Source organism: Camellia sinensis, chromosome 5 (assembly GCF_055761805.1).
Source record: "Camellia sinensis isolate YWXY chromosome 5, ASM5576180v1, whole genome shotgun sequence".
NCBI lineage: Eukaryota > Viridiplantae > Streptophyta > Magnoliopsida > Ericales > Theaceae > Camellia > Camellia sinensis.
Window position 1 is genome coordinate 128,749,914 of NC_138965.1, and position 12,666 is coordinate 128,762,579.

The 12,666-nt window shown below is 29.5% G+C and overlaps 1 protein-coding gene across 1 annotated transcript; it reads left to right on the plus strand.

The window, feature by feature from the left end:
* Window positions 1-9,424: 9,424 nt before the first annotated feature.
* On the plus strand, window positions 9,425-11,141 carry LOC114281885 (UDP-glycosyltransferase 91C1). The gene has a single exon (XM_028224478.2). The coding sequence runs from the start codon at window positions 9,530-9,532 to the stop codon at window positions 10,940-10,942; it is 1,413 nt and encodes a 470-aa protein (XP_028080279.1). The 5' UTR covers window positions 9,425-9,529; the 3' UTR covers window positions 10,943-11,141.
* Window positions 11,142-12,666: the final 1,525 nt, after the last annotated feature.

Sequence of the window (12,666 nt, forward strand, 5' to 3'; positions counted from 1 at the left end):
ACTTGTTTGATGATAAGAAGAGGCAGGGTGGACAAACATCTCTTGAAAATATTCTATTTGTGCTCTGTTTCATGTATATTGCAGCAGGGCAGTACCAAACATTGGTGGTCGGCCGACTACCTTTACTGTATGGACGTCCACTTCTTCTGGCTAACCGGCACCTTTTTCAGCCAAGCAGTGTCCCTTTTCCTGCAAAATAGAGCAGATGCCGAGGTGACAATCAGTGCAACTTTCTGACTGCGCAACAGAAGCATTCTAGTAGCAGAACATAAAGCATTTTCGGGTGGAAATCCACGTGCATGTATGAGTCATTCCTCGCTTCTTGGGGCCTGTTAAAATTGTGTTCACTAGTAGTGTGTTGCAATTAATTAGATAGTTAGAATAGCAACTTAATTTGTGTTGTAAATAGTTAGTTAATTCATGTTGTGTTGTAATTAATTAGTTCGAATAGCTAGATTTTTTTTTTTGTACTTAATTAGTTAGCTAGAATAGTTAGTTAATTTGTGGCGTTGTAATAATTAGCTAAGTGTAGTTAATTAATTTCATTTGGTTTGTAATAGCTAGTTAATTGGTAATTAGCTAAGACATTCATTCAGACCATCTTGTATGAGGGCAAAATTGTAATAATGTGTATGTCTTCCAACCCCACGTCTTTCTCTCTTTTATTTATCTGCTTATGATGGATAGCATAGAACATCATGTTTCTTTTAGCATTTTCCATGATTTGTATCCATTTGTCTCGCATGTATAGGGTTCGGTTCATCATTCTAACGACATTATCATTTATTACTTCCTTGAATACGTGCACTACCACATGCTATCAAAGTGATTTACATGACATATTAGACGACCAAACCTATTAGTTGCATCTTTGCGTGTGTTGCATGTTTGCGTGTGTTGCATTAGCCATCTTGTATCGATTAGGATCATGCACTTTTTCTAACTCTTTTGTTTCTTTTGGCTTGTCTTGGAGTATGAGGTGAGCATTTATTGCTTTAGCATATTGCATGTGTGTGATTGTTGCCATATCAAACATGATTATCATGAGGCTAAGTGCGTAATTGATATACTTGTTTGGATGGCTGTGGATGAAGGCTAATTGCTCAAATTGGGATAATTCGATCTCTGTACATATAAGATCATTTTTTCAAGTGGCACATATTCAAACTCTTTTCCAAACAAAACATGACAACAAAATGTTCTAGCTTTTGCAAATTAGGGGTTGTTTGGGGTGTTCTAAATATGTGCACTTTTTGTCTTTTGAGACTAAAAAGTTGAGGTTGAAAATATGAATGTTTGGGTTAACTTTTTAACTTTTTATAAAAAAAAAATGTGTATTAAAAAATTGTATAAATTAATGTGTAGGGAAAAATTAGTATTGGGAGTTGTGCAGCCGTAATTGTTGACTTTTAGTGAATAGTGATAACTTTTTAACTTTTTGAGTAATTTTTTTGACTTTTTAGCTTTTTTGAGACTTCCCAAACTTGGCCTTAGTCTATACTTGTGTACAACACATAGTAAATTAGTCTAATAATCAGAACAAGAGCATATAATGTAAATAAGAATCACATCATGATTAGTAGAGGCTGATCTTTGATCGGGAGAGTGGGGTGCTCAATTCATGACCTTCCCCTCTCGTACCTAAGTTTTCGAGCCGAGACACTTTGGTGATGACGGATAAGTGGCCTTTGGCATGAGTCTCGAGTTTTCTAAATTTGTCAAAAATATTTACGTTGCGACTCTGTAATCTGGCAAAGCAGTCCATTTTCAGCATTTTGATTTAAAATCGATTTTCCAAATTAATTGCCGGATTTGGACTCATTTGTGTTTATCTATTTCACATTACGCTTGTGGAATCAAATTCAGAATTACGAAAGTCTGAACTGTGAGGCTATCGTATTCGAAAGGAGCACGAAAAGCAAGTTACAACAATGGTCCTCAATTTGGTGAAAGAAAAGTGAAATCTTGAATTTGATACCTATTTGATAAAACCATTAGAATAAAAAAGGGTAAATTACATTGACACCCCTTAAGGTTTGGTCCAATTATTATTCACCTCCTGCCGTTTTGGAAATTACATTCCCACCCCTATGGTTAATAGTCTAATTTCACAAACCCCCTCTGCTTATATAAAATGTAACAACTCCTAGTAGAAAAATAGAGGAAATTACATCAAAAAAAAAAATAAAAGAAACGGAGAAAAAGAAAAAGTAAAGCAAAGTAAAAAAAGAAAAAGAGAGTGCATGAGTTCAATGTCTTCATTCCGTCTAAATAATTACAATGACAGGAGGGTTATTGTAATTTTTCAAACGTCAAAGGTGATATGTATTAAACTCAAGTCGCAAGGGGTGTAAGTTTAATTTACCCAATAAAAAAAATTATTTTTTTATCAAATTCAAATTTAAGAACAATTCTGAGTAACCACTAAAAATGGTCTAACTTCTTCCCTCAACCGAATTCAACAGTTTCGACTTTATATAAAAACTTCAGCTTTCTAGATTGACCTAACAAATAAAATCATTAAACTCAAAATTTATGAAGTCAATTAAAAAACAAAATTAAGCAGAAAAAATAAACCAGTCTATTATAGGAAGTTGGTTAAAAGGTAATTTTTTGGCTTTTTAATTTTAGAAAAATTTATGTATAGATCATAATAAGTGGACTTATTATTCAATAAGTTTTGTGAGAATTAATGACATTTTTTATCAAATTCCATTAAAAAACGTCGCTAATTATTAATTTTCAATGGCAATTTGAAAATTGTCACAAAAAAGTTATTAATTATAAATTTTAGCGACATTTTAAAAAAAATCACAAAAAAAGTCAGTAATTTTCAACTATCAGTACAGTTTAAAAAATTAGTCACAAAAAAAAGGTCACTAATTGTAAGTTTTAGCGACAATTTATATATATATAAAAAAATTCACTAATTATCACTTTTTAGTGACATAGAAAAAAAATGTCACAAAAATTATTTTTAGCGAATATTTTATTAGAATTTATTTTCAATTAGACTTGATTGGAATTAAGTAAACTATTAAGACCTATTGGTAGTTTATCATTGATTTTTTTTTATCACATCACCTCTCTATTTTTTTGTACGTTTTTTCAAAAAAAGTTTTAAAAAAATTATTTTTTAACCTACTTCTCAAAATAGGCCCTTGGGATTATTTGAGATGATCTAAATAAATACATTTTTTAACTTTTTATAAAAAAATATATAAAAAAATAAAGAAATGATGTGATCCACATAAATGCACTTATTTTGAAAATGTCAAACAAGCTCTGAAACTTGAGTTGACATTCGAAGATTTAATTTTTACAATTAAAAGATTTAATATCACTGTCTTATCGTTTAGGTAAAAAAAAAATTGGGTTAATTACGGGGAAAAAATTTTTTTTTCAAAGATTTCACGTATTTTTCACTTTAAACTCTAATATTTTAATTTTGATAAATTAAATCTTAGAATTTCATTCGTGTTTCAATGTGCCACCTCCGTCCATCTCTGTCTATATAAGGTAATGGAGAATCATTTTGGAGTTTAAAGTAAAAAATGCATGAAATCTTAGGTTTTTTTTTAATTAACCCTAATATATATTTTTTATCTTTTTGTTTATATATATAATTTATATATCTTATTGTATATGTACATGTGTGCTTGTATATATGATGAAATTATTTTATTTAAATTTTGACTCTTCCGATAATAAAATTTTGATTTTGTCCCTAATTTTGATAACTATGTAAGAAGGGTTACTTGAAATGTAATTAACCCTTTGTTTTAGGTCTGCATTAGAGAGTTTGATGCAGTTTTTGTTTACAACTTATATGATAAAAATAACTTAAATGAGTTTTTTTTAAAAAAACCTTTTTGGTGTTGTTTGATGCAACTTATCTGGCTTGTTTATACTTTTTTATTTTGGGAGTCTGTGCTGACTATTTGGTACAATTTTTACTTTATTAGCTAAAAATAACTTAAATAAATTGAAGAAAAATAGATTTCTAGAATCTGGGTGAAGGGTTTAGTGATTTTAATTTTTAAAAATGGTTAATTGCAAAATAATCATAATAATAATAATAATAATAATAATAATAATAATAAAAGATTTCACGCATTTTTCACTTTAAGTTTCAATATTTTTTTATTTTAAATCCTAAAACGATTCTTCGTTACCTTATACAGACGTAGATGGATGGGCACATTGAAACACAGATGAAATTTCAGAGTTTAATTTTTCAAAATTAAAACACTGGGATTTAAAGTGAAAAATACGTAAAAGTTTGAATTATTATTTTTTTTTTTGTAATTAACCCAAAAAATTAAAACAATTAATGATATACGAATAGAATTTTTCATATAAAATTATGTGAACTTTATGATTCTTTTATTTCAAATGAAAACACTTGATTTTGGCTCACTGTACCACATCATTTGAAAGGAGTTTTTTGGTATAAAAAATATGTTTGTAATTTTCTCTTTCTTTTTTTTTTGGATAACTCTTCTATTAGGAATATTGATATACAAATAGAATTTCATAAAGAATAATATGTCACCTCTTGTAATCTTTTTATTCTAAATCAAAATACTTATTATTTTTACTCATAATTACAAAAATGCCACTACAATATCACTGTGAAGAAGTTTTCGATATAAAAATTTTATTTGTAAATTTATTTGTTATTTTATAACACTTTTGTGATTAATTTCTATGCAATTTAAATTATTATTATTTTTTAGTTAAAAATTCTAAGAGCAGAGAATTCAATTAGGGAACTGGGTACTCATGTAAGAGGCTTGTGTCGGAGATAACCATGGTTAAGTTAACAATGAGAGGTGCAAGCATGGATCTATGCTGCCCGCACTCCCAAAATTTTAAAAATCATGTTTATTATACTAGTAATTAGTAAGATAGTAATTCGCACCCTCTAAATTATTTATATTACAAAATTTTAAAAAGAATGTTTAAATTGAGTTTTATCAAATATTGATCTATTTTATTTGTTATCTGTATTATTTGTTATATTTCTATATTATTTAAAGTTACTTGTATTCTTTCATTTGTTTCTATTTGTTACTATTCTTGTTTTTTGTTCATATATCATTTATGTTTTTTTTCTTCTTTTATAAATCACACTTTAATTTGCTTACGTATCTCGTTCAAAAAAACAAAAAAACAAAAAAAAAATTGCTTATGCATCTTATTTTGCATTCGTTATTTTTTTATTCTCTAGAAATAAGAATATTGTCGGGAAATAAAAATATTATGCTTAAAATAAGTTAATAAAATTTAATGCCGCTTATTGAAACGAATACTCATAAAAACATACCTTTTCAATTATAATTTTTTTTTTTTCAAAACTAAACTGCGTAATAAGATGGAAGGTGATTTTGTAACAAGTTACTTGATTATATTTATTGAGAAAGGTATTAATAAGGTTTTAATGTCAAGTTTATCATAGATGTTTTTATATATATTATAAAAGTGGTGATTACAACGTTTTCAAATAGTTAATTTTACTAGATAGAGACATATTAATAGTTAATATTTTGTGAAGTTTATGAAAACAAGAAATATATCCAATTATATTTATGTTCTCAATTATTATTTTTTTTTTTTTTTTTTTTGTGCTGCTATATATCAAAATTTTTAATTTTATAATAATTTTTTTCGATGAAAAGTTTAATGTGTTTTTGCCTTTCTAAAACTCAAATCCTAGATTCGTCCCTACACAGGTGGGAGAGGCGGTGCTCAAGTGGGAAGAGGTGGTGGAGTTGCTCAACAACTAGGAAGAGGGATAGTGCTGGTGGTCAAGTGGGAAGGGGTACTGGAGGTGCTTTTGGTTCTCTCAACTAGAAAGAGTTGCCACTGGTGCATGGCCAAGTGGGAAGATATCCTTGGAGGTGTTGCTCAATATGGAAGTTTATTTTTGTAGATTATGTTGGATTACTTAATTTTTTTTTTTTTTTGGGGGGGGGTGGGGATTACTTTCAACTTGAATTTAAGAGAATTGTTGGAGGCTATAGAGTTCATCCTAAGTCCCCTATTTATGATATAAATCATTCATTTTGTATGAATATTGTGCATATCATTCTTAAAAAAATAAAATAAAATAAAAAATGGAAAGGTTAAAAAAAAAATTGTAATTTTTTCATTTTGTCGTGTTTGTTTAAAAAAAAAAAATAATCTATTCAAAAAACGCATTTGTTGTTCATTTTTAGAAAATGGAAAGGTTATTATTACTAAATCGACTTCACTTTTTTATGACTGATTTATGCAAAAATACCTACAAAATAAATTATTAAAAATATCAAAACAGAACTCATAGTGACTTCCACATGCCGAAACAATTGTCTTTAATTCGGATTTAAACTTGAGAGAAAAACAATCCAATTATAAATGTCAATGTTATGTGAGATTATCTAATTATTTTTCAGAATCATAATGAGACATTTACACCGTATTATGTGATTCTCTCAATTCTACTTTAACTTATTCCCTTTCATATTTATATTATCAAACAATAAATAAAAATTACTAATGTATTTTTCATATTTATAATAGAATAATCATTTTATTTTAATAAATCAACTCTACCTAAGCATTGCTTACATCAACCATACAATTACAATTTTCCATAACACCTTCCCTTTAATTTCCACCAACACAACTAACATAAAAGGTGAAGAACAACATCAACAACCATGCGAAAATCAACCGCACTATGCCTTCGATTCGAATGTGAGTTGACTTTTTAATTTTTTGATTATTTTAATTCGGAGTTAAAAAGTTTCGTTTAGGATGAGCTTTTTAGCTTTTTTAATTTTTGAGAGTAAAAATGAAATAATTATGGTTTTGATGTGATATTTTGTCTTATTGACTTTTTAATTTATTTTGGCATCATTTGTCATAACCTAAAAAAATCAAAAAGCCAAAAAGTTACTATTTTATTTAAGTCACATCATCTTATTTAAGTCATATCACCTCTCTAACACATCATTTCAAACACAACTCATACACAACCCATATTTCCTAAAAAAAATTAAAAAGTACACTTATTTAGAACATTCCAAACATCCCCTTTATATTTTTGTGGCTAAAATAGCCAAAAAAGATTATCCCAAACATAGCTTATATTTATATCTTTTAATATCATATTTAATGTATCATTTTATATAATATTAGTAAGTGATTCGTGCCCTGCATAGAAATTTATTTTTAAAGTAAAAAAAATAATTTTGAGTCTTAATATTTTATGTGTAAAAAAATTTAACAATTAAGGTTAAATACAAACAAATTTGCTAATGACTGATACAAATTTTTGTCACTATGTGTGATCATATGTAAAAGGCTCATAAAAATAATTTCTTTTAAGTTATAAAAAAAAATGTATTTTCAACCTAAAATCAAACTCTCATTTATGTTAATCAAATTTACTAAAAATGATAAATTCTACTTGTATCAAAATATTTTTTAATTAAATACTTATATATAATAAATTTAATTAAATTAATAATTTTAGTTATATTGTGATATAAAAGTGTAATTATCATATAATGATTTTATATGATATATATTAAATTATAAGATAGGAAAATAAACGCTCATTTTGATATTAAAAATAATAGTTAAATTAAATTAGGATTAGTAATATAAAATTAAAAGTGATTCTAATTATTTATTTTTATTTTATATTTATTTGAAAAATAAAAATGTGTAGAAATATAATTATACAAAATTTATTTAAAAGATTAAATATAAATATGTTGTGATTAGATTAAGAAGAAAATACATAAATTAATTATGTAGAGTATATATTTTTTTCTTTAATATTCTTTTAGAATTATTCATACATATTGTATATAGGTATATAAAATTTAAATTAAATATAAATATTTTGTAATAAATAATTTCATGTTAAATAAAAAATTAAATATAAATTAATATTAAAACATCAATAAGATAGACAAAATATATATATATATATATATATAAAAGAAAGTTACTTTGATCTGTGCGATATACATAATTAAGCACATTCTACCTTATTTGTTTATTTGTATATCGCGATAACTTTTTTCCAAATATTAACTATGTAATAATTATATCTAGATAATTTTTTTTCCAAATATCAACTATATCGAGATAATAATTAAATTAAAATATCAACTATATAAAAAAAATTGATAATGACAAAATTAAATACACAATGAAAAATATATGAAAAATAAGTATTTCTCAAATAAAGTCTACATAAAATTAGTTATTATAATTGAAATTGACTTTGCATAAAAGTTTATATGTAAATAGGAAAAACATGTCGGTGTGACTTTTATAGAAAAAAATAATCCTTTAGAATCTTATATATATATATATATATATATATGATAAGCACAATTATTAATATAATGAATCCCACAAGAGTTTCACTAATGTCTAATAATTGAAAGAGTTTTCAATATAAATTTTTTCGGGAGTTGTTATTCATACTTTACTTTACTCTAAATAAATTTTTTTTATTGTTTTTATTATATACAGTTATGTTAATATATTTTCACACAAAATACACTCCCTGAGAAAAAAAAAATCAAAATTTCAATAGTATTAATATAACAATATATAATAAGGACACATAATTGAGTGTATTTAGAACAAAATAAAATGAGAATAATAGCTCTCAATTTTTATTTCTAAATCATTTAAATTTTTTGATTTGACTACTTGTAATCCTTTTAACCCATCAAAAAGTTGTCGCCTTATGCAAGCTATGTCATTTATAAATTTGATTATTATAAATAACATAACTCAATAATATAAGAGTCATAATTAAAAGAATTTGAATTATAACCAAATATATAATCAAATAACTTTTAAATTATAAATAAATTAATATTAAAAAAAAAACCGTGGCAAAATGTGCATATGGAATTTCCCAAATCAAAACACTCCCACTCACGTGTTTCAAAAACGCCGCACTACATTTTGGAAAGATGATTATAATTAATTTTTTGGTGAAAAGTTACTTATAAACAACTTATAAGTAACTTTTTTGTGAGTTTTTTTGGTGAAAATCTGCTTATAAGCAACTTATAAGTAACTTTTTTGTGAGAGAGGAACTGAGTTATAAACTGGAAAGTAGATTATAACTCACTTCCCAAAATAGGCCAGCATCATTGTGAAAAAAAAAAAGGATAGAAAAAATATATTTGTAAATGAAATTTTTCATAACACTCGTACACATAAACTAACTACAAAAATATTTGTGATTACTTTTCTATATCCTTGATCATTTAAAAAAAAAAAAAAATTCTAAATACACTTAATATTTAATTCTATAAGAATTTTGTACACGTAATTTTTTATTTTTTATTTTATTTTATTTTTCTATAAATGGATGATCAGAATTACTTGGCTGTTCTCCAAACACTCCCAAACAATTCCCGCCTTGAACCAAAACTCATTCACTCGAGCCCCAAACAGGCACACCCTCTCTTCACCACCTTAAAAAAAACTCAGTTGGCCGGAAAAAATGGAGAGAGACATTCACGCAGTGCTTGTTCCGTTTCTCGCATTCGGCCACTTAATGCCATTTTACGAGCTCTCCGTCGCCTTAGCCAAAGGCGGTATTCACGTCTCCTTCGTCTCAACCCCCAAAAACATTCTCAGACTCCCCAAACTCCCTCCCCGATTATCACCACTCATCACTTTTGTTTCGCTTCCGTTACCGGCATTGGGCTCGGGACTCTTGCCCGAAGGTGCCGAGGCCACTGTCGATCTCCCGACCGACAAAACCGAGCACTTAATGGCCGCATTCGATCTCCTCAAACAACCCTTCAAGCAATTCGTAGCCGAACAATCACCCGATTGGATCGTCACCGATTTCGCCTCTTATTGGACTGTTGATGTAGCTAAGGAGTACCATGTCCCAATTGTGATCTTCTCTGCCTTCTCTGCATCCACTAATGTGTTCTTCGGCCCACCGGAATATTTATCCGGTGATGGTCGGAGAAGAGTGAGGTCGTCGCCGGAGGACCTGACGTCGCCGCCGTGGTGGGTCAGTTTCCGATCATCAGTGAGTTATCGTCACCACGAAGCAATCAGAACCATTGCTGTGTTCTATACAGCAAATGCCTCCGGCATTGCTGATTCCGAACGATTCGCTAAAGCACTTCATGGGTGTCGAGCCGTGGCGATTCGTAGTTGCAGAAAGTTTGAAGACGAGTACTTCGATTTGTTTGGGAAGATAATTGGTAAGCCGGTGATTCCCACTGGGTTTCTTCCGCCGGAAAAACCAAACAAAACCCAAATCGCCGCCGCACACGACGGCCCGTGGAGTAAGATCTTCGAATGGCTGGATGAACAGAAACCCAAATCGGTGGTGTTCGTTGGATTCGGAAGCGAGTGTAAACTCAGCAGAGACCAGACTTACGAGATAGCCTCCGGGGTAGAGTCATCAGAATTGCAATTTTTTTGGGCTCTGAGAAAACCCAGTTGGGCCTCCGACGATCTCGATGCTCTACCGCCGGAATTCAATCGCCGGACTTCTGGCAGAGGAAGAGTCTGCATTGGATGGGCACCACAGATCGACATTCTGGCTCACCCGTCGATCGGAGGCTCGTTGTTTCATGCTGGGTGGGGTTCGATGATTGAAACATTGCAATTTGGGCATTGTATGGTTGTGTTGCCATTCGTGATTGATCAGCCATTGAATGCGAGGTTGTTGGTGGAGAAAGGTTTGGCGATTGAAGTCGAGAGAGGTGAAGATGGATCCTTCAGTGGGAATGACGTAGCTCTGTGTTTGAGAAAAGCTATGGTTTCTAAGGAAGGAGACGAAATGAGGGCTCAGGTGAAGAAAGCCGCTGCGATCTTCGCCGACCAGAAGTTGCAGGATCTCAATGTTGCTGGGTTTGTTGAGTATCTGAAAAAAGGAAGTGCTTGTTGAGAAGTATCCATAGGAGTTGGAATCTCTAGTTCATAATCTATGATGTTTGGGTCCGTTTGGCCCATTACGGTCTTATTTCTTTTTTTTTGAACCAGCATTACGGTCTTATTTCAATCATTAAAATTGTTTATTTTATGTGACATTTTCAATTTATGGAATTTATCACAATAAATAAAATGAATGATATATTTTAAAAAAATATGTTGTGGTCCAATTTTATTTTTATTTTATTTTTTTTGTTGACAAATATGATAAATTGAATATATTGTGATTTGACCTAATTTTTGTTTAATAATCTATCCGAAGCATTCGATAAAATAAATAATTTAAATTATTGAAATATAAAGTGTGGTGATTTTCATGAGTTATACTTGGGACCCTAAATAAATTATCAAATTTTTTTATCAAACATCTTACATGGGTGTAAGACCCACACATATGTGATTTGTGTGAATCTCACACCTATATAAAAGATTTAGTAAAAAATTTAATAATTTATTTAAAATCTACAGCATTTTTAGATTTTTACGGCCCAAATAGTACTCTTCAATTCAGATTTAACCCAAAGGAAATCCAACTGCATATATATATATATATATATATATATATATTGTCTTGGATAATATGATCACATTTTATGAGATAAGACTCACATAATTAATGGATCTCATCTAGAATTGTATTTAATTTTATAAATAAATTTTGTGCGTGTAGAATTCTTCAAACAATAATACATCAAAGGGGCACTTACTAATCAATCCTATTAATTAAATTTTTTTTACTTACAGGTCCTAACTAATAAATTTATCAATTAATTTATCACTATAAATTTATTTATAAAAACAAAGAGACTGATAAATTTATCACTATAAATTTATTCATAAAAACAAGAGATTGATAAATTTATCACTTGATAAATTGTGATAAATTTATCAATAGGACTTAATGGTCAATAAGTCTCAAAAGTAGAACCTATTGGTAATTGTGTGTGTTGATTTCCGACCACACTGCCAAATTAGTATTCATCTGGAGAGCCACCGGCAGAATAGATTAGGCCCAAACAACCTGTCACAGAAAGATAAGAATCCCACGGTGGTTCGTCCACCCATGGGCACTCCATCAATCAAGTCAGTAAAATATCTCTCAAAGATAGCAAAAGAGCTTAACTCAATATTTAGAACATAAAAAACATACCTTAGACCATGGGAGTGCCTCCCTTTTATAGCCAACACAAACCTAGTCCCACTAGAAGTCTAACTTCAATGGATTTAGAATTACTGTTAATCCTGGACTCTCAGTAGGATTGGGATAAAATCTCTAAGAGTCTTCTCTTTATCCAAACTGAAGTCCTCTCTCAATCTAGGACTCTTGTCCCTTATCCGCTTATTCCGGACTCCGGTATCTTCAGAGATAACCTCGGCCTAGCCGAGATTATCTTGGCATCATGACCAGGACACATGGCACCTTGGCTGATACTTCGGTGCCACCTCGGTCACGTGTTGCCATTCAAAAATTATGTCCCCACAACTGCCCCATAAACTCTATCACCTCGACATCCTGAGGTGATGGAACCTATATCATTCATTTCATTTAGCACATCGGCTAAGTTCGCTTTATCCTTCATTACCGAGGTCATCATTCGTCGACTCAAATATGATCAAAAACTTATAGTCTGCTTTCATCATTGCCTCAGAACCATTAACCAGGTTTGTTCAAGTTTCTCA

Bases quoted from the DNA above. Each gene is read 5' to 3' on its own strand.
- LOC114281885 (XM_028224478.2), top strand. From the start codon at position 9,530: ATGGAGAGAGACATTCACGCAGTGCTTGTTCCGTTTCTCGCATTCGGC.